Below are 25,771 nucleotides of genomic sequence, written 5' to 3'. Positions count from 1 at the left end.
CCAAATAGGCCGGGAGTTTCGACAGTAATACTTCACGAAGCAACTGGTCTCCCCCTGCCAGACGACTATAAGAAGAGCTCCGATGAACAGCAGCACTGGTGCAACACACCGTACGCAATTTCGGATTATGGCAAGTCACAAAGCAGGCAGACTCTTACAAAGGTACTACAGAAAACCGTATTTGGGTGGCAGACTGGGCAGTTGATCAGTGAGACACGGCCATGGCCCATTTTCTACTACTGGCATCAAGAGCATTGTGTAAGCATATGAGACAGTTCAGACTCAATTCTTCACGAAGTGAGTCTCCGTTACAGAGCTCCGCCCTTGCTGGATCTAAGTTGAATCAGCTGATGTAGCCATTGGCTGTCAGACTCAGTACACGAAGATTTGGCGGCGGTAGAATAGGATCACTCCCGCTTACTCTTAAGACACATGCATCGCCAGTTTATTTGTATAAAGCATGCCGCATTTACACTACAGGACTTTGGTAGAAGCTGTCGCTGGTCTACTGTGCATTTATTCTCTCGGACACATGTAAATACTCGGATTCCTGTCCCAATCCCGCTCCGAATCCCTCATCATCTTGGTAACCAAGCTTGTCAGCATAGGATGAAGAAGACGAGTATTCAGCTTGAAAAGTGATTATTTGGCTCAGGGCTGGCATTACGTTTTCGTCGGATCAGGCGCAGAACGTTGAATTACACCGAAGGTCCGTTCTGAGGCTACATTCGCCTGTCTTGTACGGGACAGTGTTAAACCCCTGCAATACGGTCGGATTTGGCGAGAAGCCCGTCCAATTCCAAGACGTTGCAATCTAGATAAAGGGTCTCGCCTCCGACAGCTGGCCTGAAGCTAGACATAAATCCATACATAATTCATAATCTCCAGCTCTCGTCAGAGTTCCGATACCCATGCTCATCGCAGTTTGAAGCCCACTGAGCGCGACCATACATGTAACATTCTGTGTCATTTTCGACCACACTATACCTATATTTTGGATAGCTTGAGCTAGGCTACCTCAAAGATGCCGATGCTGGAGGTGAATCATCCTGGTCGAGAAACATCCACGCCAGGGAAAGCTAATGATGTATGAAGCTCATCATCGATGTTGTGAACTGGTGGAATGGCGTCAACAAAATAAAAGCAAATCTTAAAAAGAGTCCAGATGCAATCAAGCTTGGCGTCTTGTCGGCCGCGGGAATCAACTTCCCTGCACTTTTTGACCCGGTTCAGACCCATCCAGGTGTCGTCATTACCGCCATCGCTGCCAGATCGAAAGCGAAAGCAGAAGCGCAAGTCGCCAAATACAAATTAGGCGCTGTCAAAGTGTACGATTCCTATGAAGAGGTCCTCAAGGATCCCGAAATCGATGCTGTCTATGTCCCTCTTCCCAACGGCCTACATCATAAGTGGGCATTAAACGCCTTGAGAGCGGGCAAACATGTGCTGATAGAGAAACCTATTGCGTCTAATGCCGCTGAAGCCAAAGAGATTCAGGATTGCGCAAACGAAACTGGCAAAATTGCTCTGGAGGCTTACCACTGGCGGTTTCACCCTGCCGCTCATCGGGTGAAGGAGATTATCGAAAGCGGGAAATATGGCCACCTCACAGGCGTCTTTTCAAAGATGGTTTTACCTCCTGGAACTTTGGTCACTAATGACATCAGATTAAACTATGAGCTGGGAGGCGGAGCTTCCATGGATCTTTGCTATGTCCTCTCCTCATCTTTGTACTGGGCTTCCGCTCCCAACAATGTAAAAGGCACCAGTTTCGAAGTCGTATCAACGAAGCCTCAGCTCAGTAAGCGCGACAAGCGAATTGATGAGAATATGGACACCACCATCACGATCACCAACGCCGACAACACCAGGCCGCCAGTCAAGTGTACCACTGTTTCTAAACTGGTACCGCCGAAGCTCCTGGGCTTCATACCACAGATGTGGGGTGTGACCCCGTTGGCGGTGCTGGAGCTAGAACAGGCCAAGATTGAGTTTACAGCCTTTGTCACGCCGTTTATTGGACATAAGATCATCGTAACCGACAAGAGCGGCAAGAAAACAACTGAGTCGTGCTATACAGGTGGGCCTTTATGGGGCGAGAGGGGTGAATCTTGGTGGACATCGTATAGGTATCAGCTCGAAGGTTTTGTCGATCGTATCAAAGCGGCCAAAAACCAAGACAAATATGATGGACCGTGGGTTGATTTGGATGAAAGTGTTAAGCTTATGGAGATTATGGATGCCGTCTATGAGAAGTCCGGGATGCCAAAACGTGGCGTGGAGTGAAGGCTGGTGGCCTCGAATACCATTGTAAACTTCTACTGCAGCTGCGAATGCCTCTATCGCTATGACTGTGACTGTAACGGCGAATTGGGTTTTTGGAGATATTACTTACTTGCTTTTCTCTACTCATCATTCCAATCTACCTTACAGTCCTTATATTTAAACCAATTATGGAGAGCGTGTTGAAAAATACTAGGGTCAATTTAGAAGATATCCGAGCATCTACCAGTGTACTAGGCTAATGAACAGATCAAGTTGCCACTTCTTCATGCCCTTTTCTCTCTGCTATAAGTAACATGCTTCAGAGACTCATTTATCACAGATATTTGACTCGCTCATTTGTAGGCCGTCAAGTCTTGTTCAGACTCAAGAAGGTCAGCGTCGCTCTTCTCCCAAGGATGGTCCACCTCGATTGATTTGATGAGTTCTTCATGCTTCTCACTCCTCACGGTGATACTAAAGGGGAAACTCGCCGGATGACTAACCAGCCCTGGCAATTGTTCTACTCTGGGCTCCATCAGGACCCCTTGTTCGTCTACCGCCTTGCTGATGTTGAACGTAGCTAGCAGCCGAGCCATCGTTATGAAGAGGCTGTCATCGGCCATATACCGCCCAGGGCAGATTCTGCGACCGTAACCAAATAATTCGCTCAGATCAGGTTCATTGCGCGGCTCGAGAAACCTCTCTGGGGAGAAACGGAATGGATCTGGATATGTTTGAGGATCATGGTGAATCCACCACACCGAGGGGAGCAGGAGCGTTCCCTTGGGAATGCGGTAGCCATTATAGGTAATATCTTCAGCGGTTGCATGAGTCGTGGTGATTGGCACAATTGTGAACCATCGAAAAGCTTCCTTGACAATAGCCGAGGTATATTTCAGCCGTTCCTGATCATCGAACTGAGGAAGTCGAGTTGGAGATGTGCCAATCAAGTTGTCAATTTCCTCTTGTGCCCTCTTCTGGACTTCCGGAAATAGGGTCATAGCTAATATGAAGGCAGTCAGAACTGCTACAGTCGTGTCTGATCCTGCACCGTACAAGATTCCTGCCGTCCATTTGATAGCATCCTCGTCGTCGTTGTCGAGAATTCCAGTTTTTGTGCTGTATCGTTCAATAAGGCCTGACACAAATGATGGGCGATTGGTGCCGTTTGCCATTTGCCGCTTAACGAACGAGTAGGGAATGTTCACTGCATCATGGTTGACTTTGTTCCATTGCCTGGCTATCTCCTTGAATGCCGTGCCTGGGAACCAATCGGGTAGATGCTTAAGAGCAGATATCATGTCAACGAGTCTTGGTGAGGGGTTCAAAGCTTGTGAAAGGTTGGTCATCATTGTCTCGATCAATTTCGTCAAAGGATCGACCGCGTGTTGCTCAATGGAATAACCATATACGGTTTTTAGGATGATGGCGGCCGCCTCGCTGTCGAATTGGGCATTGATTTAGCTATATTTTCCTTCCACTATAAAGAGTTCATGCACAAACTCACGTCCTAAAGTGTTTGATAAGATTCTTGGGATCATCCATGGTCCGTTTCAAAAGGCGCCGCGACTCAACATCTTGAACGCCATTGAATTGTGCGGCAATCGTTTTTGTGCCTGCCTGTTGGTGCATGAACTTCCTTTGCAGCCGGAAGTCTGCGTCATACTGTCTACCTGACGTGAACTTCTGAAACCCACACAGCTCGAATGCGAAGACTGATGTCGGTCGATTGGAAGTCTTCAACGACATTTTGTTCATAATATCATTCGCTACCTGCCTGTCGTGGATGATAACAAGAGTTTGGCCCAGTACTGTTATGGAGCTGATTGGGCCATAGAGATCCTTGAACTTGAGCCAATGCTGGAACTCAGGAATCTCGGGTGGTGGAAGATCCAAGATATTACCAAGGATGGGCAGACCCTTTGGCCCCGGAGGAAGACTCAATAAGACATTCTTCTTTCCAAAATATTGATGATAGACCAGAAGACCTATCAAAGCAACAATTCCAGCAGCAACCTGGAGCATAACGAACATGATGGCGATGAAGTTAGAGCGCGATATAGTTTACTGCTGTAAACAAGTAGAACACAGGTCGAAGGCGAAGGAAACCCCGCACTCTTAAACTTCATGACGAGGCTCTGGGATGTTATCTTGATATGTTGTGATTGGTTACAGAATGTTACATTCTTCCTGGAAACAAACCTGGTTTTGATGCTACCCTGGCGGTCAACCCTAAAAGAGCGACTTCCACGACCAATAGAGATGACACTCTCTTATCTCCTCATTGAACGCCATAACATCATAAGTAATCTCAAATTGCGAGATATTCGCCACCATGTTACCATCGTGATCTCGGAAAACGAGGTAGAGGCAAACATGGTGTTGTTGTTCACCACTACACCATTGCGTAGTCAATGCTCCTCAGTGGTAACAAGATAGCGTAAATTCTAAAACCTAACATATTGTTATACGATAATCTTCACAGAAGCTCAGAGCAGTACTTGATTACGTCTTTTGAAATTGTGGTGAAATGAGCAGACCATTGGAAACAGCACTGCTCAAGGAGCTGAAGCTGGGTAACCTTTCATGTGCTAGGATCATCCATGTACATAAGTGGAACCTCATTCCCATAATTTCAAGGAACCCTACTAAAGATACGGATTATCTGCCAAGTAGCATGTGGATGTGCTCTTTCCGGTTATAAAGAAGCGAGACCAGATATCAGCTCTAAAAGACTACTGCTATTTTTTTTTTTTTTGATGGATTGAAATGATATCAAAACTAGGATTTACTTGAGATTTACAGTTATAGGACTTAGTAATGGCCTAAATTGTATACCGTCTGCAACTCACTATGGGGAAAAGGGCTGTTCTTTCTGCAGGTTTTACCAGTCTCGTCAGGTGTACGCTGGTAGTAGGATTCGCATACGACCTAGCACAAATGTTTGAACTACCTATGTTTGTTAGGACTCTTTAAGAGCGAGCAATGCCCCTAAGTAAAAGAGCAAGTCTGTCTGAGATTATCAAGATTGTATTTGGAAGCCCAAACTGGCTATATAAAAGTTCTTGGACGTATATCTATCTGCACAATATGTCGCCTCATATGGGCACTTATTTTTAGAGAATATCTTCAAAACTCACCGGCCATATCTCATCGCTCTGACTCTCTTTTTTGAGTCGTCTTTGCTTTCGCTTCTCATCAATCTCCGCCTGTAGCTCCTCCTTTTGTTGCAGTTTCAGCTCTTCCCAGTCCTGTGCAGGTACCACAGTAGGATCATATTCCGAGAAAACCTCCCACACGCTCCCGTCTTCATCTTCCCACATATGTACAGAACGCACAAAATTCTCCAGAGTTTTTAGATTAGGTAGACACAACCATCCATATCGCTTGCCATTACTTATTCCGACAGCAGTTGGCTCGTATTTTGAAAAGAGGTTGAACAAGTTTCGTCCATCGAACCCTTCAAAGGTCGGGGTACGATATACTTTTGTGATGAATGGGTAGAATTCTTTCGGTCTGGGTCGTGAACCTTTCCAATAATTCTTTTCTTTTGGGGTTGCAGGAGTATTTGAGCGTCTTCTAGGAAATTGTTGTTTCTTTTGAGATGATTGGTCAATATCAAGCGTCTCTCTATCGCTAGGGAGCCCCAAGCACCGAACTAATAGCATCACTGTCCGCACGGTATCCGTAGCAGCGTTGTGTTGACGGGCGATCCGAGACTCCTGCGAGTGCCTGTAGCCTTCAAAACCACAAGCAATCAAAGTTTCACGCAGGCTAGGTCTTTCAATCCCATCAGTCATACCACTTGTCACTTCTTGGAGATCAACCCAGGATGTGAAATAGTTTAACAGGTCTGGGTAGATATTTGACAGCACCTGCAGCTCAAAAGCGACTGCAAATCCCGCTAGAATAAGCGGCGCGTCGCCCGATGTCTTGTCCCGGAATGACTCTATGATGCCTATAATAGTATCCTCTACCTTGTCGCCTGAGACAAAGTGTTGTGTCCCGTATCGATGTTGTTCACGACCTCTCTCTCGCCTTTCTCTGTCGATCAAGCGTATCCAGTGTGTTTCCAACCCCATCAAGTTACTGGCCGCATCTAATGTCTTGGGAAGTGTGTCCATAGTTTCGCAATCAAGATTCACATGGACATGCGGAAGAAGAGAAAGGCCGATCTCGGCCGGCTCTGAGTTGTCTCTGCCCCATGGCTCGGCATCAACAATGACAAAGGCAGTGCCGTTCGCGGATTCTTTGAGGGCTTTAATATCCGAGATGCGGGATTCGTAGAGCCGCCGCCAGTGTTTTGTTTTGAAAGATGGACGTGGCTTGTAATGCATGTTTGGGAACAAAGTTGATTATCGAGTAGATATTCCTCACTGTAATTAGTTGCAGGTGTAGAATTACAGCCCGCCCTCCAGCTGGTCTTTGTGAATTTAATACTGGGCAAGATAAAAACCTTCTGGCCAGCCTCCATACTGCCACAAAGCCATCTAGTAGGTACATGAACTATAAACGCCTGATAGACTACAATGCTAAGGAAGCTACAAGTACTTGGATACCGGCATGTAGGTACTACATATAATGCCTATTAGGTAGGTAGAAAGTACATGCATCTCCTTCCATAAAAGTTCCGTGGGCCATGGTGCATCTTATATACGATTATTATCGATTTATGCTCTATGGGTCTGACCAAAATGTAGCTACACATCATCCCTACGAATCCTATAATAGTTTCCCAAGGTTAGTATTTGTATAACCATCCGCAGTCAGTGTCTTATGTTTTGAAGTGCCGTCTAGCAAGAATTCAGTTGGAGCTTAAGAACCACTTAAACCGAAACATATAGTGTTGTATTAGTTCATTCAAACGCCGTCACGGCTGTTCTCGGGCATGTCCACTCGGCAATAAATACCGAGGCTGCATGACTAGGGTTGCAGACAATTTTAGAAGCTTGATCTGAGTATCCGCATCTCTCATTGGGGCGGATCAAGAATGTAAGTACATGTAATTATTTCTCTTCTCAATTACTGGCAGAGTTTCTATTGTTGATGACACGAACATAGAGGCTTCTAGTTTGTCACATGCTCATGTGTGGAGTATAAAATGCCTTGATGGACTACATCTAAGCTTGACAACTTTCATAGCCTTCAGCATATCATATACACAGATTATCATATATACAGATTATACCTTTGAAAATTCATCATGTTCAAGATGAAAGCTCTTATTGCTTTACTGGCTTTCACAGTCAGCTCGTTTGCAGCCAGTAGAACCTCTCCACCTGCTGGTGCACTTGTTGTCGGTCCAGGCAATTACTCAACGGTTCAAGCAGCTGTCAATGCCCTCAAATCAACGACATCAGAACAAATAATTTTCATCAACCCCGGCACCTACAATGGGCAAGTCACTATTAATAAGCTCAATGGACCACTCACCATCTATGGCTATACTCAAAATACAGCATCCTACGCCTCCAATACGGTTACAATAACTGCATCTCACAGTTTGTTAGATGAAGCTACCGATGATGCAACCGGAACACTGCGTGTAGAGACAACCAACTTCAAGTTATACAACGTAAACGTTGTCAACTCGCATGGCAGCGGCTCACAAGCTTTGGCTGTATCTGCAAATGCTGGGGTAAGATGACAAACCTCATACTTCAATCAATCTCAGTTTCAAGAACGCAGTCTGACTTGGCTTAATAGAATCAAGGCTATTACGCCTGCTCTTTCAAAGGTTTCCAAGATACGTTGCTCGCAGAAACCGGCGCCCAGCTCTATTCGGGTTGCTACATTGAAGGCGCCACCGATTTCATCTTTGGCCAGCAAGCCACTGCCTGGTTCCAAAAGTGCACGATCGGAGTGCTCCCTGCTTCTATCGGCTATATCTCCGCATCTGGGCGCTCATCGAACTCGTCTAGTTATTATGTCTTCAATGGGGCCACCATAGGGGCAGCTCCGGGTAAAAGCGTCTCCAGCGGGGTGTACTACCTTGGTCGGCCGTGGGGAGATTATGCCCGAGTTGCATACCAGTCTTGTTCCATGAGCAATGTGATTAACGGTGCCGGCTGGCATATCTGGAACACGGGTGACGAGCGGACCGATCATGTCTCCTTTGGTGAATATTCAAACTCGGGAGCCGGGGCGTCGGGGACAAGGGCGTCATTTGCCACGAAACTAAGCAGTGCCTTGGCAATTGGAAACATTCTTGGTAGCAGCTACGCTTCGCAGTATTACGTAGATACCTCATATCTCTGAATTAGCTGGTAGTTGAATAGAGAGACCGCATAGGAGCATTCGATAGTTCGCCTCATTATGACCACATCAGACCACGTCAAGTCGGTATGGCCCTTTTAACTATTGGCACTGTCTTTTCGGATCATCAAGTAATTGGTGCGCAAGTGATCTAGACTCGAACGAATGAAGAGCAACTTCTGCCTAAAAGCTAAGAAGAAAAAATACCACCGAAGTAGCGTCTTCATTGGCAGGGAAGAGCAGGTAGAAAATTGAATTGCATGGAATATATATCCGGAGAAGTTGCTGGTCTTTTGGAGGTTGCATCCACAGCGTAACATTGCATTTAATATCCGGTCTAGCCATAAGGGCTAATGGGGGAGAAAACTTACCGTGAATGGAAAATTCGGAAGAAGGGATGCCGTGTCTTTAAAAGGAAATATCAACCTATATGTCTACTAATATGTAGGTGCTCTCTCTCACATCTTACAAGAGAACCTATGTAGAGTGTTTAGTATATAAAGCTGCTTCCCCGACCAGTTTATCAGTGTAAGTAGTCTCAGCTTCTCATAGTTCCAGGCCATCATATGGCATCAATCTTTGCAATATGAAGCTCACGAAGAGTTCCCTCCTTGCAGGTGCAACTGCAGCCTCGACATTGGCAGCAGTTCTGCAACCAGTTCCGCGTGCCTCTAGTTTTGTGACGATATCAGGAACCCAGTTCAACATTGATGGTAAAGTAGGCTACTTTGCAGGCACCAATTGTTACTGGTGTTCATTTCTGAGCAACTCTGCGGACGTTGATACGACGTTCAGCCACATTGCTTCCTCTGGACTCAAGGTCGTGCGTGTCTGGGGCTTCAACGATGTCAACCAGCAGCCTTCCGCTGGAAACATTTGGTACCAGTCGTTATCCGCATCCGGATCTACGATTAATACAGGAGCCACCGGACTGCAGCTCCTTGATAATGTAGTCAAGTCGGCTGAGGCGCATAACCTCAAGCTTATTATTCCATTTGTCAACAACTGGAATGATTATGGTGGAATAAACGCTTATGTCAATGCCTTTGGCGGCAATGCCACTACTTGGTTCACTAATTCGGCAGCCCAAGCTCAGTACCGCAAGTATATTCAGGCTGTCGTCAGTCGCTACGTCAACTCGACAGCCATCTTTGCTTGGGAGCTGGCGAACGAACCTCGCTGCAACGGGTGCGATACTGGCGTCATTGTTACATGGGCCACAAGCGTATCTCAGTATGTCAAGTCACTCGATTCCAACCATCTTGTGACGCTTGGAGATGAAGGACTTGGTCTCAGCACCGGAGACGGCTCTTATCCGTATACTTATGGAGAGGGCACCGACTTTGCCAAGAATGTACAAATCAAGACACTCGACTTTGGCACTTTCCACCTTTACCCGGATTCTTGTGAGTATTCTATGAAATAGCCATGGAAGCTTTATAAATATTAATGTTACTGCGAATAGGGGGCACATCCTACCCTTGGGGAACTACTTGGGTTCAAACTCATGCTGCGGCCTGTGTAGCAGCAGGCAAACCATGCGTGTTTGAAGAATGTAAGTGATCTGATTCCACTCTCTGGGCGGGCTCAACTAACGTCGTGATTAGACGGTGCACAGAACAATCCCTGCACTAACGAGGCTCCTTGGCAAAGCACCTCTTTGGCAACTCGCGGCATGGGCGGCGATATGTTTTGGCAGTGGGGAGACACCCTTTCCTACGGTCAATCGAACAGTGATCCATACACTGTCTGGTACAATTCATCCAACTGGCAATGCTTGGTTCAAAACCATGTTGCGGCTATCAACGGAGGCACTCCTCCTCCTCCTCCCGCTTCTTCGACCACGGCTGTCTCGTCTAAGACGACATCGTCCGCCTCGCAACCGACTGGTAGCTGCTCCCCCTTGTATGGCCAGTGTGGAGGCAATGGATGGGCCGGCCCTAAATGCTGCTCACAGGGAACTTGTAGATATAGTAACGATTGGTACTCGCAGTGTGTGCCTTCATGAAGCGCTGGAGATACTCAGCTATAAAGCTGATACAAGGATAGGGTCGTTATGTACCTAAGAGGATGAATACAGCTTCCTCTGACCTTTTGGTATATGATACTTTCCACATATTAGCCTCTTGTTTATGTGCATATTCATCAAACAGCAGCTATTTTATCCCTTGCCTGATGTAATGCAGTATCTTGGCTTGTCGCGGTATTCCATTGATCGACACAGAGCTAAACTTAGCCTCGCATCCCGCATCAGACCTAAGAAAGAGTCACCGTGCGCGATCGGAACAGATTGTCGTAATTAGTACTGTGCGGAGCCTCAAAGCTCGAGACCCGCGTCGAATTGCTTTTCGCCAAACAACAGACAGTCCCGCTTCCAATCAACTTTCTCGATATCGCGTTTCCCCCCCATTTCAGCCTCATCTTTGTTTCGTCCTTTGTAACATCTTCTTTTCTTCTCTTTCTCTTCTGCCTCCCTCCTCTGCCACCGCCGTTCAAACACCACAGCATTCCATGCATCCTCATTTTTGAGGTCCGTGACCATGGCGAGGAGATCGCAACCCAGCACCAACTCGTCGCCGACGTCATTCTACACGAGTAAAGAAGAAGAATCAGAACTCACTACCAAGTCAACGACCGCGAGTACGCCGGTAAAAGGCCAGCCATGTCCATATCGAGAGGCGCGTGAGCTGCCGCATGAGTTGAAGGAGCACTGCCAGATCTTTCTTGAGGAACAACTATGTATGCATGCATTCAGATGCACCCGAATATATATCCGCTTCCATCGGCGGACTGAATGCACAAGGGCCTGACAATCGACCACTTTTTAGATACCTGCGCTATCAACCTCCTTAATAGCATTCTTGGCTCCGGCGTGTCAAGAAAATCGCCGAGCAGCAAGCCCGCCGCTATCCCCCCGCCTAGCCATCTCGCCCTCCTCAGCACCATTGCCGTTCACCCACTACACACAACGCGCGTCGACAAACCCGAGCATCTCGACGTCTCCTCCCTCGCCTTGGGCTACCTGCGCAACGTTCTCACAGTGGTTGGGCCGCTACACGCCGACTTTCGGACCGCATTCCAGTTCCGTTCAATACCGAGATGGAAGAGTCGAGCAGGACATGTTGGCCATGGTAGCGACAGCGATATGTCTGATGACGATTCAAAGGGCCGCCATGATTCCCTACGAGGAAAGATTGCAAACGAGGGCGGTGTGTGGGTCAAAGGCCAAGACTTTTGGTCTACCGTGGGGTGGGCGTTTCACTGTTGCTCACTGATGCCCCACCGATGGCGGTACTGGAAGGCGTGGCTGGAGTTTATGTTGGATGTGTTGGATGCTGACTGGGCTGAGAGAGAGCGTCGCGATAAGGAGGACCATGAGGCGAATGGCCAGGTGGGTGATGAACCTACCATGTGGCGCGCCGAATCGATGATTACCATGTACATGGACCAGAAGGATGGCCGCCACTCCGGTCCCAAGGCCATCATGAAGGCATTGCTTGCTTACAATGGCAGCGTGTCTTCGTCATCTTTCCAAGAGATATTTGATAGGGAGCACAAAGGGCCGCGACAGCGGGGGAAGAAGAGGAAGCGCGACGCGGTCCTCGACCTGGCCAACGACCAATTTGGCGACTATTTCGATGAAGACGACTCAATATCCTCTGGCGTCTCTGAACCTCCAACCCCCCAAAAACAGCGCACAAAAGCTAGTAGCTCGGGGGTCAGCTCGGGGGTCAGCGCAGGCATGGTTGAATCCATCCATCTACGGATGCGGTTATTTCGATTGCTTTCTGCAGCTACGCATACGCTAAGCAGCAGACGCGAGCTTGACAGGCTTTACGAGGACTTTGCATCGAGCATCAAGGTCCTTCCCTTGGACATGTTCGCGTTATTCGTCTCCCAGCGAGAGAACCCTTTGCTGCCTGAAACGCACGTCACCTTGACCAAGGAACTTTTCCATCGGCTTCTCCCTTCATCCTTCAAGGACCCCCGCAAGGCGGACAAGGAAGGTCATTCCGAAGGCAGTTTGACAAAGCCCATGCTGGAAGAGTGCTACGTCTGCCACCCCGCCAATACGGTTGGCCTGGAAGACAATGCCAAGTTGTCGCTGGTGGTTGAAAGCGCGATACAGCTCCTGTGGAACTTCGATATGGTGGAATACACAGACAGCTTCAAAGCCGCAGTGGAGAAGGGTATAGACGCGAGAGAGAAGAAGGCGCAGAGGAAGAGGACGGGGCCCCGAAAGGCCGATGCAGGCGATTCGCACGCTCATAACGTCATGAACGCATCTACCGAGAGGATTCGAACTTTGGTGGAGATGCTAAAGATCTCTGCTAGTTAAGTTGTCCCTTTGCAGCGTGCGTTTCCCTCCCTTTGTTTGGCGTTTTTGATTTCTGCACATGGTAGTGCTGTGGAGTCTTGGTCTGTTTTATGTTTTGAAAAGCCATTGGGAAAGAATGGCGTGTGACGAACGTTGCTGTTTTCATGATTGCGAGAAAAACTGTCTGTCGGGACAGAACTGGGAAGCAAGGCGTTTTAAAGGGCAACTCTTGGGGGTATACATTATGATACATTATAATACACGTCTATCCGCCCCATCGATCCATAGATACATACACACCTATTCATAATACAGATGATACCATTTTGTTGACATTATCGCTTTATCCTATTTTTCGTTTCGGTCTTCTGCTTGTTGCCTTTGTGTTAAGCAGTTGCTTGTTGAGAAAGTGGTCATCGATTTCTCTTTGCGGCCGCGGGGTTCCACGCCGTAGGTTGCCATTTCTCGCCGGGTCCCTGAGCCTTTGCCCTAGCCCAAGGATCATTTTCGTCCGCCTTTTCCGTCTTCTTTGTCTGAGGAGATGCCGCGCTCGCCTCATCTGCCGGCGCTCTCTCCTTCGCCAACGGCAACTTCTCCTGCTCCTCCCTCGGGGCCTCCATGACCCTAGGCTTGGCCTCCCAGCGCGCGTCCGCCTCGGCGGCGAGGTACTTCATCCTCTCCTGGCGCGCCACCTCCTCGTGCTGCTCCTCCAGCGTCGGGGGCTCTCGTCGCGTGTGCCGCAGCCACTGGTGCCATTGCGGGCTGACCTTGACCTCGGAGTAGTGCGTTGATCGGGGGTAGGAGACGATGCGGCGCCAGCGCTCGCCGGATTCCTTGGTCCCGCGGGTGTTGCGGAACTCCCAGAAGGTGTTGCCTTTGAGATCGAAGCCTGGAAGGAAAGTTAGAATGTGGGTGGGCGGTTTTTGTTTTCAGCTATATAGATATGGTTTTGATGGCATTGGAGGCGAATACAAGACACTACTAGGAAGGTAAAGCAAGAGAGAGAGAGAGCTTCAAGATAAAGCAAAAAAACATACCAATGAGAAAGCGCCGCCGCCAAGGAAGGCGCAAGGCCTTCCACTTGTACCACGCCTGAGCAAAAGGACCTATTGACTTCGACGTCATGAGGATGCGGCGACGATGGTCTTTTTGGGAGGATTGAGCTTTTGCCGGCGAGGTTCTGCCGTCATAGGATTTGAATTGAAATGCGCCCGTTTGGATGGAAGTTGAAGTGGCTGTGCGGCGCCACCTTTTGTCGGCACCAGCCACGACACGCAGCTCCAAGCACTTCTAAGGTACCAGACCCTTACCCGCTGCCCCTCTCTTTGCAATCAACTTGAGGTACCTAGACTGCTCGAGGTACATACATGTGACTCCTTTGCAGCAATGCATCAGCAATGCATCTCTCTGCAATCGAACCATACAGGAATTATGCCCTATTAGAAGTACAGCTTAGCGAAACGAGGGACCATGGAGATTAATGCGAGTCACCTCCTATGTCGTCATTAGTGAGCATACTGTACAAGACCCCTACTCTACTGCCATTTGATATTAACAGGCTGCCCGCCTGTGCTGTTATTAATAGGTCCCGCGGTACCGAGTGCCAGCACCTTGACCTGTACCTGAGGCTTCCGCCTGTGTCCAATTTTGTTCCGTAGAATCGTCAACTCAGCCCCCGGTCGCCTTGTAATAACTGTAATTTGGCGCCAGATTCTCCCCCGCCAGCTCCTGCGCCTGGGGAGCTGACGTGCGTCACCCGCCCCAAGGGGCCAAACAAGTACTTGAACCCTTTTTTTTCTTCTTCTTCCCTCTACTTTTATAGTCTTATTCTTGCTTCTCCTCCCTCTCGGTCGCTGTTTGCGAGCAAATACCCTCATACGTTACCGAATACATCCTAAATTTCTTCACTGTTGCTATGCAGTAAATTCCAGTCCGCTGGGTTTCTCTGTTGCGACTACATTCCGAACCTGCCGCTTACTCACCCCGTCTGACGCTGACTTGGTGACGACATCATCCTCGACATCCGATCACAACAAATCGCCTTTCCCCCGACTTCCGCGCCCAGATTCCCTAGAGATAAGACAAGGACCTCACCAGAAGAGGAGGATACATCAAATAGGAGACTGCGCTTCCATAGACCCCAAAATGGCATCCGTCTCGTCCTTGGATAAGGACCTACGCAGATTGCGCCTGGAGAAATACACTCCCGCAGCAGCCGACGAGGCTCGCGCATGGATCGAAGAGACGCTGGGGGAGCCTTTGCCGTCAAAGGATCTGCTGGACGGCCTCAAAGATGGCGTCGCTCTCTGCAAGTATGCGATGCACCCGCGCCCGCGCTTTCCATGGATTATTACTATTGTCGCGTGCTAACCTCTTTGTCCCGCTTAGGCTCATCAACCTCGTCGCTCCCAGCCCCGGCATCAAGTTCAAAAAGTCAGCCATGCCGTTTGTTCAGATGGAAAACATATCGCATTTCTTGCGCGCATGCCAGGCTCCGCCCTTGAACCTGCATCAGCACGACACATTTCTCACCGTCGACTTGTATGAGCGAAAGGATCCCGCCCAGGTGCTGCAATGCATCGGCGCATTCAGCAGAGCCGCGAATGCCGCAAACCCTAGCAACTTCCCGAATCCCATCGGACCCAAAACAGCAAAGCTGGGTGTTGGGTCATCAGACGTTAGACCAACGAGCTCCAGCGGCCAGTCGGTCAGCAGCTGGAGCAAGAAGGAACACGAAGGCTCGACGGCTCCGGCTTGGAATATTGCACAGTACGGCTACATGGGCGGCGCCAGTCAGGGCAGCATGGGAGTCGCTTTTGGAGCTCGCAGGCAGATCACTAGTAGTACGCCTCAGGTACCAAGTTTAGCTGAGAAGGAGCGCATTCGAAAGGGAAAAATAGCGGAAGAAGAACGCCAGCGACAAGAAGCCCAGGCCCGGCGCCAAGCCCAGCTGGAAGCCGAAGAACGTGCTCGTGTCGAGGAGGAGAAACGATGGCAGGAAGAGACGGAGAGACAGAGGGAAGAAGAGCGCCGCAAGGTCCTACAGGAGAAGCAGAAATGGGAGGAAGAGGAGAGGCAGTGGAAGTTGACCGAAGATAAGCGCCGAAAGGAAGAAGCTGAAGCTGAGGCTCGTGTCGAGGAAGAGCGACGCCGTGCCAGAACCCGCAGCCCTGCCAAGCTGCGTGGGCAATTCCTAAGCCAGTACCAAGCCGAGCAGGCTAGCGCTGAGAAGGCCGAAGCTGACGAATCAGCCCAAAAAGAGCGGGTTCATGAGGCACGGCAGCGTGAAGCCGAGTATGAGCGTGAGCGACAGGAGCGAGCTGCCGAAGGCAAAGTGCCTGATTCACCAGTTCGACTAAGAGGCCGACCAGGCGAACCGCGAAGCCCCCGGGGGCAAGGCAATACCTCGCAGCTGAACCGCCATGAGTCTTGGTCGCAGGGCGAGCGCGAGGTCCTCCATACCAAGTGGAAGCAGCACCAAGATAACTTGAAAGAGGACGAGCGAGAGGGATTAGCCTCCTCGCCGCTGCCCAAGTCTCCCAGGCCTCTCCCAACCCCTAACACTGCTACGGGCGGACGACCGCTGCCTGACCCAGCCAAATACTCATCCCCTCCGAGAGAAGCGCCGCAGAATCGCACAGACCGCTTCCTGGCTTCTAACCCGGCCCCAATGCCGTTTGTGGCCCAGCAGACGTACGCTCGAGAGCTCGGCGCAACGGAGGAACGCGATGCCGAGGACCAGCGTCGACTCCAGAGCCAGGACAAGACCAAGGCGGCCGGCTGGGCGTCCAAGTCGCTGCTCGAGCGAGAGAAGGAGCTGGAAAGACAGCGTCAGCAGGAGTGGGAGGAGGCCCAGAAGGAGACGGCGGCCATCAAACGGGGCGACAGCGGCGTCGACGGCATTGGCGGAGGGATTGACGGGCGATGGGACGTCAGCCAGTGGAGTGGCTACACCGGCGGCGACGGCCAGAACAAAGGATCGCAGGGCATCGGCGCTGGGCGGAGGCAAATTGTAGGGCCGCGGCCTCTACCGCGGTAGAGTGTACGGCTCGAAGCAAAAGGAGGGGGAAAGGTGAAGGGAGAAGGGTATGTCGAGGAACCTCATTGGCAAAATACGTAGATGATCTTTGGTGGGCGTCCATCCGGTTAGAGGATTTACATAAAAAAGACGGGCGGTGGTGGTTGGGACGGAAAGGGCGGCGCATGTTATATTCTGGCTTTTCTCATCTTCTTGTCCTTGGTGTATTTTTCTTCTTCTTCTTCGGAGTACTACTCATCCTTTTATCTTTGTCTTTTTTCTTCTTTTTAACTTTTCCCCTTTTTTTTTCCTCTTCTTTTTCTTCTTTTGTATTCTCTTGCAGAAATTATGTTTTTTTATCAGCGTTGATAACAATATTTTTTTCTTCTTCTCGTATATTCTGCATCTGCGTCATTCTTTTGTGAAGCCTCAATTTTATAGCGGCCAGCGTCAGACTGGGCTGACGATCTAGCTATTCTAATTCCACGATTCCATCCTCCGCCCCTCCCAATAAACCCCCCCGTCCAATAAGTCATCCTTGACGTGGTCATATTTCCGCCGGCGGGACTGACGGTAACCCCCAATCTTGGCCAGAGGAGGACAGGGTAGCTTCATGGTATAGCTCGAGGCCAGATTCTGCTAGGCTGGGCCTTCTCATGCAGGGCACGGCAGCCCACTCCTCTCCCTAGACCCAGGCGAAATGGGGAGAAGATGGGGGTCCAGTCCCAGCTAGATTGGCCCTACGAGCAGCAACATTTGCTTGTGCTTCTCATTGCCATCATCATCTTCACCCTTCTGTGATTTGTGCTTTGTGTGCTTCGTGGCCAGCAACATGGCGGCAGGTGAGACATCTTTGCGTCATACAGCAGCTGCAAAAAAAGACCCCCTGCCCTGCACACGCACCACGTAGACGCACACGTACAGTGCTGTATGCAGAGCACAGAGTTTAAGCCCTTGCGCTGCTGATATCCCGGTCCATACATGCATTAGGTAGAAATCACTGTTAGGCTCCCACCGGGACCGACCCGTGAGAATGGGCTAAAGGGTTTTGATGCTCAAGACAGAAATCCCTCGATACACACGATTGGGGGTCCGGCGTAAAGGGGGGAGGGGGGGAACCGCCGGCCATATTGACTTGATTCATTCACAAAAGGCCACACACTCTGTCGAGTTGGGCATGGACTAGAAGTGAACACGGGGCAGATGCTACAGTAACAAGAAGGCGTCTTCTCTTCTCTTTCTGCTCTTTTTGGAGGGCGGCTGTCGTAGTATGAGCGGGGATCCGCGACATATTTCCTTCTTCTTGCTGTAAGGACCTCCCATCGTTTACTTGCGAGGCAAAAAACACCCTTGTTGCATCTCATCTTCTTTTTGCTCCTTTTCTGTTAGTTTAAAAATTTTGTCATGTGGGCCTCAAGAACCACTTTGATAACCGTCATCAACCCATTGTGTGCGTGGCGTCTACTGTACTTCTCTCTTCCCTACCCTTTTCGCACTCATCACGGGGACAGGAGCCCCTGCTGGATTTTGACCCTCGTCTCTCGCTACCGAGAATAGACACACTCGCAACCGAGTACGCTAGCCGTAGGAACCGAAAGCTGTTGTTTGACGCAGGCCGAAGGAGAATAACCATGTTTATGCCGATGTCCCATTTTCAGCCGCTTTATTCTCGGACGCCTCAGTGCGGCACCTCTTGCACATGCACCAGCCCCCCAGACTTCCCCGAGCCCATTCGCGTCGTTGCTGTACCGGCAGGGTCACGTCGCAGTAATGATTGAGAATCTCCTCTCCTTTCTTGATGCCTCCGGGCCGGCCGCCCACGACACGTTCCTTCCTTGCCGAGAGGACCATCCGGCCACTCCAGTCCCATGTGACGTTTGGATCACAGTCATGGTTGGCGAGACACCAATATGGATGCACCGCAGCAACATCCGGCCTTCCATCTCGCGGGTTCTTGCGAGCCGAGGCGGTCCCACGAAACTTGGCATATAGCGTGTTGAGCACCCACAGATCGTATTCCGGCAGCCCGGCGTAGATGTCAATGTCCATCTTCTCCAGTATATGCAGCGGCGCCTCAATGTTGTATTTGAAAGAGAAGGGAAGCGTCCACTCGGGCGGAGGGCCGGCGTTGGGCGATATATTGATCTCGTTGGTTCGAGAAGGTACGAAATCACCCCAGATGAATTTCACCTCTTGTACATCCAGCGGATGAATCTCTTCGTTGACAGCTATCGCCAGGACTCTGGAAAGAAGAAGAAGATGTAGCGTCTCATCAGCCTCGAATGCACTGGGATCTTTGGCAATGGAGTCCACGTCCTTATCGCAGACAGCAGGATGGTAGCGCCTCTGAGCCTCGTCGTGACATTCCTGACTACAGAAGACGGTATCGAAGCACTCTTCGCACTGAATAGATCGATTCTCGCTACCAAGCGGGGCAAGCTCGGAACTGCAGGCATCGCAGACTGAATCCTTGTGTCGGTTGTTAGCCGTAAGGAGAGTGTACTCCCTAAGCACAACCTCGCCGGCCTCAATATCCTCCTGGGCAAAGACGCCCAGCTGTTTGCAAGTGGGGATTATCTCGTAGTTATCCGTCTCACTTTCCCCCTCTAACAAGACTGGCAGAGTCGCCACTTGGACGGCACACTTTGGAGCCATCTCCCTCAGGCCGTCATTCAAAGACTGCAAAGACTCTGGAGAGAAGCGATCTGGCTCATGGTCGTTCCAAGGATAGACCTCTCGGCGGACAAGACCAAAGTCGGGCAAGTCATCGGCCTCGAAGTCTGTCAAGCCCAGCTTCTGTCTTGCCACGGTGTCAATATGGTTCCTGGTGTGAAGCAGTTTTGCATTCTGTGGCGCAGCCGCAAGGCCTCGGTCACAGAATTGAGAGGCACTTCTCAAGCAACCGCACAACAAGAGGCTCAGCGATAGTATTTGATATGCTCTTATCGATGCCAGCAGTGCCAGTTGGCCAGAAGCCACGTCTGCGTCTCCGTGGGTCCCATTGACCAGGTCAGGGTACTCATCGGCAAGTTGCCCCTGGACTAGGGCCTCTGGGAGAGGCTCTCCGATATATCGGCTCAAGGATTCTTGGGCCTGGTCGTGATATTCAAAACCGTCGTTTACAATCTCATCAGTGAGGAGGAGAGCTCGATATGCGTCACCAGCGGCAAGATCGGGGTATCCGAGGTCTGCATAGATGGCGGCCCGCTCGAGATAGAGAATCAGGTCATAGGGCAAGCTTTTCAGCCCCTCGGTTAACAGCTGACGACGCTCGAGCAACGTCTCGTTGACGGCGGTTTGGTCTATATCTGGGGACGACATTGGTACCCGTCAGTCGTCGAAACCAGCAACCAAGCAGGCTACTACACCACAACTCTAGGGTGCAAGGATACGGCAAACGTTTGATAAAAAGTCAGAATCTGTGAAGAAAAACCAACAGCAAATTGTCGTCAGCACCCAGGCCACACGCTCAAGCAGCGCTACAGTAGAAGAATGTCGTTACCTGGATGACAGCGTGTCAGGGTTACAAAGGCCGAAAGGCCCGCCGAGCTGAAACAAGGGATAAGAAAGAGACCGGAAACTCTCAAGGCAAAAGCGTCAAGATTACAACGAGCGGTCAAATTCGTTGGGTTTCTAAAGGGCAACAAGTCTCTCCCCTCTGGCTCCGCAGCAAGGTTGGACAAAGAACTAGTCCGGCCTGTGGGGGACTGCAAAAGTCAATGGCAACTTTAGAAGGGCCCCGAAGGCCAGCAAGACGCAAGTCTGGCGGGTCGTAGGGATTGCCGCAGATGTGTGCCGCCGGCGGCCTGGGCTGGAGCTGCGGTTTTGCACGACCGCTTGGACGGGCAGCCAATGCAACAGCTTGCCAGGGTTATGGCACAAGATGGGAGGCACGGGATGCGGCCGTCTATATCCCCGCAAGGTGGCGGGCGCTGTATCCAAAGGTGTCCAGGAGACACAGAGAAGGGGGTGGCCAAGCAAAGGCCGAGATAAGGGCCTGTAAGCCTGCGCGAGTGACAAGACAGAGGGCAGCGAATCAACAGGCACGGCCCGGACTCACAACACTCAAGTGAGGCTGTCTCGTGACGCACTATGCCGCCGTACAGCTCCAGGTCCAGACGATTCGGACCCGAACAGTGGCTGCTACTGCCGGCTATAGGTCGAGTCTGCTTGGATGGTATGTGGCTCTGCCCTGTTTATGGCTTGCCGGTGTGTGGAATAGCTCTGGCTTGATTCTGCCGGGCTCCAAGCAATATGATTGGGCAAACAGGCAGCGGAAGTTGAAGCAGAAGAAGACAGCCCTGAAGATTCGAGACGAGGGGACTTATTTGATATCTCCAAACTTGTCAAGAAGGGGAGGGGCAGCTCAACGGGGCTCTTTCCTTGCAATCGGTGAACAACTGGGGGAAGGGACGCGACCAGGACAGGCCCGAATGGCGGCACACGCTGGAGCCCTTTTTTGCAGTCTGGCACCCCTACTGGCCGGCGGATGACCAAGAGCCAATGATTCGCTATCCGCGCCGAACTATGGCCACAACCTGCAGCAAACGGCCCTGATTGCGAATTGGGCAAGTCAAAGTGTTAATAAACAAGGGCCGAGGGCTGAGGAATGGAGAGGAGGGGGAGATGGAGGGGAGGCAAAAGAAGACCTGGGCTGAGGTCGAGGGTTGGGAGGAGAGCGGCAGGGAGTGGGAGAAGGGAACAAGGCAGAATAAAAATTTAATGAGGCCTTAGACGATACAGCGAATGGGCTAGCAGGCAAGCAACTGTGTGGGATTAGGGTGGTTTAGCATGCTTTCCGCCTGACCCAGCTGGACCCTGAATTCCGGGTGGGACATTGTGGCAGCCAAGGGGATTTCAGGGTCTGGCCACACTAGAGTCGCATTTGGGCTGGAGGCTCCCGGAGCCGGCAGTAACGTAGCGAAAACTCGCCTCTAAACTGTACAGCAGCCAACAAGCAGTTTGCCTGTCATCCACTAATCTAGTCAATAGTCTACTAGGTAGTGGCTTTGCTGTTATGTTGTACAGTTCTTTGACCCGTTTGGCACTTGATGGCTTGGGGAACAGTTCCAAGTCGGGGGCGATACCTCCTGCTTCAAATACGATGTTGATCCAAACCAATTCTCGACACACAGACACCGACAGACACAGAGAAGAGAAAACCCCCCGTTTAATACAAAGCTAATGCAGAGATACTGGCCCCCTCTTTCAGATGCCGGGTTCACATGCGCCCTTGGCTTGGTGACAGGAGCACACCAAGTTTTTCTGCCTTGCTGTTCACATGGCGGGGTGCCCAGCTTTTTTTGCCCCAAAGCTGCTGGCTTGGCCATCTCCACCAGGACAGACCCGCCGGCGATTGTGCTGGTGACGACTTGGAGGGCATTCAGGCCGGCCCCCTATCGAGAGCTTTCTCGCACTGCTATCTCAGTGTGGCATACACACACAGCAGACCAAGAGGCGGACGTTGGGAATGTGGCAACCGTCGGCACGCCGCGGCGGGGAATAACATGGGCCATGAAGGGTCACCAGCATATTCCCGCCAGACCCATCAGGAATTGCGTGCAGCAGCACTAACATCACGGTCATATCTCAATACTCGCTTATGGAGGCATGAAGTGATGGCTCAGATGCTTCTTCGTGAGGCTGAACGATTTGCAAACCCGCCCATGTGAATGGTGAATAACCCAACAAGTTTGTTGTGATTGGCAACTTCACCGTTACGTCATTGTTGTCAAATAGTCTTTTGAGCGTCTTCCAATCCCAGCTGCAGCATTGGGACCGCCACCGAGGCTATTCTGCACGCCTCTTTTGTGGCTGTAAGTGTCAAGTTGGTAGATGGATCCATGGATGTATCCCTACTAACCTAAGACACTCGGTAGGATGCACTCAATCCTGGTTACATGCCGAGGGTCGAGACAGAATATACATGTGTTTACAGAGAGCGTTACATAATTATTTCCCATAAATGCCTACCTGCAAGGCATAGGTACCATCCAGCAATATGGACAGTCTCTCCGGGTGCATTTTCAGGTACGAGGCTCGGAGGCACCTCCGTGCCCAATCATACTAGCAACGGCTCTCGCTCGTTCGCTCGCCAATATAGCCCATGTAGGTGCATGTATGTACGTCCTAGCATCAGCACTGCACAGGGGGCGACCAACATCACAACGGCGCGCTATAAAAGCAGCGTAAACCTCAACTGGCATACGGCCTGCCTACCGATCTGAGACATTGGCTCGGCAATCATGTGAAAAGCAAGCACGTCGTTTCTTCAACTAACAAGCGAAGTTTCGCTTCGATGCGCGGCGGCCGGGGGCCTGTCTCGCATCGGGTCTTGGCGAGTTTTGAGCACCGTAGCGCTTTTAAGAGCACCCGACAGCACCAAGCCAGGCCAAGTCCTGCTGCTGCAGCTTTCAGCCTATGAACCAGAGGTTTGGTAGCTCCCCAGCGCAAGTTCGTATTCAACTTGTTAGCTCATGCGCAACTCCAACCACTCACTACCCATGAAATCCATCCTTTCCATCCATACATGTTGATCTCAATATAAATATAGCATCCGCATATCAACGCCAACACACCCGATTCTACCATGTTCATCCGATGCCATCTCGCTCAAGCGATCCATCGCACCAGCTCTAACTCTAACGAGAAGCGCAAACGAACCGCCCGGATCAAACGGTCCTCTCACATGGCAGAATCGTTAAAATAAAACAAAAACCTCAACGCTACCCAGCTGAGCGGCATAAAAATCTACATGCTACCTACCTCGCTCGGTCTAGCATCGCGTAGCAGCGACACTAAAAGCAGTGCCGAATTCCGGCCTCGAGTCTTGACGTTGGCGTGATGCTTCTCCAATTCCGACGTTCCAAGCGGCATGCAGACCGCGGCATCCCTGCAGATCGGTGCTTGCAATGCGCAAATTGTACATAACGATGCGGTTGCATGACCATTTTGGACCTCCAGCGTTTGTCCCTTCTCCAACAAAACACCCGCTCGGTTTTCTTCTCCGTGCATGAGTTAAGGAGTAATTCTCCTTTTCTAGAACCATCTCGTAGTTCGTTGAAAGCTGCCCAACCCGCTGGATACGTTTTTTAACCTTGATCGTAGTGGCAACGCCCGCCTGAACTCAGCCCGGCCTTATCTTATCTTCCCACGCGCCTCTGACATAACCCCGCGCGCACGCAGCTCCGTTTCCTTCGAACTTGGCGCAACCTTCAACTCCCCCAAATGGAAAAATAGAGCAACCCCGCCATCCACACCCGGACCTCTAAAGTTGATTTGTACAGCTCCAAGCAGAGAAAAAAAAAAAACGAGAACACCACAATATCAAACATAGACTGAACGAGCCTTTCCCGATATACGGTCCACACACCGCCCTCCTTTACATCAGACCAAAAGTCGAAACAGTTCCGTGCTTCCAAGCCTCGTTTTCTTTTTCCCACAGCTACAATCATGCCCAAGACACAGCCCAACCTATACGCCTTCCCGGGCACCGATGCCCTCGCACAGGCTCTGCGCGCATACGTAATCCAGAGCCAAAACGCCGGTATTGAGAGGCACGGCGTCTTCAAGGTGGCCGTGTCTGGAGGCTCGCTGCCCAAGACGCTCGCCGCGGCCCTGCTGGCTCCCTCCTCCGGCCCCGAAGACACGGTCGACTTCACCAAGTGGGAAATCTTCTTCGCCGACGAGCGCGCGGTGCCGCTGGACCACGAGGACTCCAACTACGCCCTGGTCAAGGCCGAGCTGCTCGACAAGCTGCCCACGGACCAGCAGCCCGCCGCCGTGCACGCAATCAACGTCGAGCACCTCGGCGACATCCAGGAGCTCGCCGACCAGTACGAGCAGACGCTCGTCGCCAGCTTCGCCTCCCGGGACTCGGTCCGCCTGCCCATCTTTGACCTGCTGCTGCTCGGCTGCGGGCCCGACGGCCACACCTGCTCCCTCTTCCCCGGCCACGAGCTGCTCCGCGAGGCCGACGCCTGGGTCGCCCCCATCGAGGACTCGCCCAAGCCGCCCCCCAAGCGAATCACCCTGACGCTGCCCGTCGTCACACACGCCGTCCGCGTCGCCTTCGTCGCCACCGGCGGCGGCAAGAAGGATATCATGAAGCAGATCTTCGACGCCGGCGAGGGCTTGCCCTGCGCTCTCGTCAACGAGGCCGCGGGAGACCGGTGCAGCTGGTTCGTCGACGAGCCTGCCATTGAGGGCGTCAGCTTTCCCCGGAGGGCGTACCTGTAGAGGAAAGACTGAGCATGGAAATGGCGACACTCTAGGATAGGATAGGAGAGAGGAGAGGAGGAACGAAATTCGAATTGATGATGACGCATGACCACAAGCAAATGATGAGACGACGCGAAAAACAAACCGTGATGGCCAGATGGGCAAGCAGCATCTTGAAAAAAAAAATTAAAGAAAAAAAGAAAACGAAAAAGAAAAAAACAACCTCCCATGTGTCGAAGCCAAAACGCCTCCTCCATGGACTTGGTTCTTTCTTTTCTTCTCGTTGTGTCCCCTTTATCGATCACTATCGCTGGGAGGTATCTTTGAACCCTTTGAAAAGAAAAAAGCTTGTCTCACGGTTGTATTTTATCATATCTTATGCCCCGGCTTCGAGGAGCACGCTGGGCCTGTTTCTCCCTTTTTTTTATTGTTACTTAGATTACATGATGCTTTCACCGGAAAGAAACTTATCATTTTTTCCCTCAACATGCAACACGGGTTGAAAATCAGTCTAGTGGAACTATATCGCTCGTGATGACGCTGATGCTAAATGCTTGATGCCAATTTAATGATGCTGATGCCAATGCTGCTAATGATGATGGTTCTGTTGTCCGTTCCAATGTTGGATGTATCCCCCCCTTTGTCGCAGTCGTTATGTCGTCAAAGGTCCATGCTTTTTGTCAAAAGAAAAGAAA

At 50.9% G+C, this 25,771-nt stretch overlaps 11 protein-coding genes across 11 annotated transcripts; 7 read left to right on the top strand and 4 right to left on the bottom strand.

Moving 5' to 3' along the window:
• Window positions 1-882: 882 nt before the first annotated feature.
• Window positions 883-2,638, top strand: M431DRAFT_529482 (hypothetical protein). Its single transcript, XM_024920764.1, has 2 exons — window positions 883-1,039; window positions 1,096-2,638. Exons 1-2 carry the CDS (start codon window positions 1,025-1,027, stop codon window positions 2,284-2,286), a joined length of 1,206 nt encoding a protein of 401 aa, XP_024776351.1. The 5' UTR covers window positions 883-1,024; the 3' UTR covers window positions 2,287-2,638.
• On the bottom strand, window positions 2,619-4,290 carry M431DRAFT_80766 (hypothetical protein; the record flags this gene model as incomplete). The annotated part of the gene is made up of 2 exons (XM_024922976.1): window positions 2,619-3,705; window positions 3,773-4,290. 2 exons carry the CDS (start codon window positions 4,288-4,290, stop codon window positions 2,619-2,621), a joined length of 1,605 nt encoding a protein of 534 aa, XP_024776350.1.
• A 1,091-nt stretch (window positions 4,291-5,381) lies between these two features.
• M431DRAFT_480324 (hypothetical protein) lies at window positions 5,382-6,602 on the bottom strand (the record flags this gene model as incomplete). Its single annotated transcript, XM_024915854.1, has 1 exon — window positions 5,382-6,602. One exon carries the CDS (start codon window positions 6,600-6,602, stop codon window positions 5,382-5,384), a length of 1,221 nt encoding a protein of 406 aa, XP_024776349.1.
• An 806-nt stretch (window positions 6,603-7,408) lies between these two features.
• On the top strand, window positions 7,409-8,642 carry M431DRAFT_506439 (carbohydrate esterase family 8 protein). Its single transcript, XM_024918804.1, has 2 exons — window positions 7,409-7,903; window positions 7,972-8,642. Exons 1-2 carry the CDS (start codon window positions 7,469-7,471, stop codon window positions 8,521-8,523), a joined length of 987 nt encoding a protein of 328 aa, XP_024776348.1. The 5' UTR covers window positions 7,409-7,468; the 3' UTR covers window positions 8,524-8,642.
• A 380-nt stretch (window positions 8,643-9,022) lies between these two features.
• On the top strand, window positions 9,023-10,725 carry M431DRAFT_111861 (carbohydrate-binding module family 1 protein). The gene is made up of 3 exons (XM_024911808.1): window positions 9,023-9,926; window positions 9,986-10,075; window positions 10,128-10,725. The coding sequence occupies exons 1-3, from the start codon at window positions 9,107-9,109 to the stop codon at window positions 10,526-10,528; spliced, it is 1,311 nt and encodes a 436-aa protein (XP_024776347.1). The 5' UTR covers window positions 9,023-9,106; the 3' UTR covers window positions 10,529-10,725.
• A 335-nt stretch (window positions 10,726-11,060) lies between these two features.
• M431DRAFT_81183 (hypothetical protein) lies at window positions 11,061-12,859 on the top strand (the record flags this gene model as incomplete). Its single annotated transcript, XM_024923009.1, has 2 exons — window positions 11,061-11,259; window positions 11,349-12,859. The coding sequence occupies 2 exons, from the start codon at window positions 11,061-11,063 to the stop codon at window positions 12,857-12,859; spliced, it is 1,710 nt and encodes a 569-aa protein (XP_024776346.1).
• A 392-nt stretch (window positions 12,860-13,251) lies between these two features.
• On the bottom strand, window positions 13,252-13,963 carry M431DRAFT_493146 (hypothetical protein; the record flags this gene model as incomplete). The annotated part of the gene is made up of 2 exons (XM_024917078.1): window positions 13,252-13,727; window positions 13,876-13,963. The coding sequence occupies 2 exons, from the start codon at window positions 13,961-13,963 to the stop codon at window positions 13,252-13,254; spliced, it is 564 nt and encodes a 187-aa protein (XP_024776345.1).
• Window positions 13,964-14,983: 1,020 nt separating this feature from the next.
• M431DRAFT_480319 (hypothetical protein) lies at window positions 14,984-16,877 on the top strand (the record flags this gene model as incomplete). Its single annotated transcript, XM_024915853.1, has 2 exons — window positions 14,984-15,150; window positions 15,227-16,877. 2 exons carry the CDS (start codon window positions 14,984-14,986, stop codon window positions 16,875-16,877), a joined length of 1,818 nt encoding a protein of 605 aa, XP_024776344.1.
• Window positions 16,878-18,491: 1,614 nt separating this feature from the next.
• On the bottom strand, window positions 18,492-20,177 carry M431DRAFT_480318 (hypothetical protein; the record flags this gene model as incomplete). The annotated part of the gene is made up of 1 exon (XM_024915852.1): window positions 18,492-20,177. The coding sequence occupies one exon, from the start codon at window positions 20,175-20,177 to the stop codon at window positions 18,492-18,494; it is 1,686 nt and encodes a 561-aa protein (XP_024776343.1).
• A 467-nt stretch (window positions 20,178-20,644) lies between these two features.
• Window positions 20,645-20,929, top strand: M431DRAFT_493143 (hypothetical protein; the record flags this gene model as incomplete). The annotated part of the gene is made up of 1 exon (XM_024917077.1): window positions 20,645-20,929. The coding sequence occupies one exon, from the start codon at window positions 20,645-20,647 to the stop codon at window positions 20,927-20,929; it is 285 nt and encodes a 94-aa protein (XP_024776342.1).
• Window positions 20,930-24,308: 3,379 nt separating this feature from the next.
• Window positions 24,309-25,094, top strand: M431DRAFT_80414 (hypothetical protein; the record flags this gene model as incomplete). Its single annotated transcript, XM_024922943.1, has 1 exon — window positions 24,309-25,094. One exon carries the CDS (start codon window positions 24,309-24,311, stop codon window positions 25,092-25,094), a length of 786 nt encoding a protein of 261 aa, XP_024776341.1.
• Window positions 25,095-25,771: the final 677 nt, after the last annotated feature.

Source organism: Trichoderma harzianum (assembly GCF_003025095.1).
Source record: "Trichoderma harzianum CBS 226.95 unplaced genomic scaffold M431scaffold_4, whole genome shotgun sequence".
Lineage (NCBI taxonomy): Eukaryota > Fungi > Ascomycota > Sordariomycetes > Hypocreales > Hypocreaceae > Trichoderma > Trichoderma harzianum.
Note: the sequence above shows the minus strand (reverse complement) of the source record. Positions and strands in the feature narration are given on the sequence as shown.

Coding starts and splice junctions, on each gene's coding strand:
- M431DRAFT_506439 (XM_024918804.1), top strand. CDS start 7,469: ATGTTCAAGATGAAAGCTCTTATTGCTTTACTGGCTTTCACAGTCAGC. Junction 7,904..7,971: donor CTGTATCTGCAAATGCTGGG/GTAAGATGACAA, acceptor TTGGCTTAATAG/AATCAAGGCTATTACGCCTG.
- M431DRAFT_111861 (XM_024911808.1), top strand. CDS start 9,107: ATGAAGCTCACGAAGAGTTCCCTCCTTGCAGGTGCAACTGCAGCCTCG. Junction 9,927..9,985: donor CCACCTTTACCCGGATTCTT/GTGAGTATTCTA, acceptor TACTGCGAATAG/GGGGCACATCCTACCCTTGG. Junction 10,076..10,127: donor ACCATGCGTGTTTGAAGAAT/GTAAGTGATCTG, acceptor CGTCGTGATTAG/ACGGTGCACAGAACAATCCC.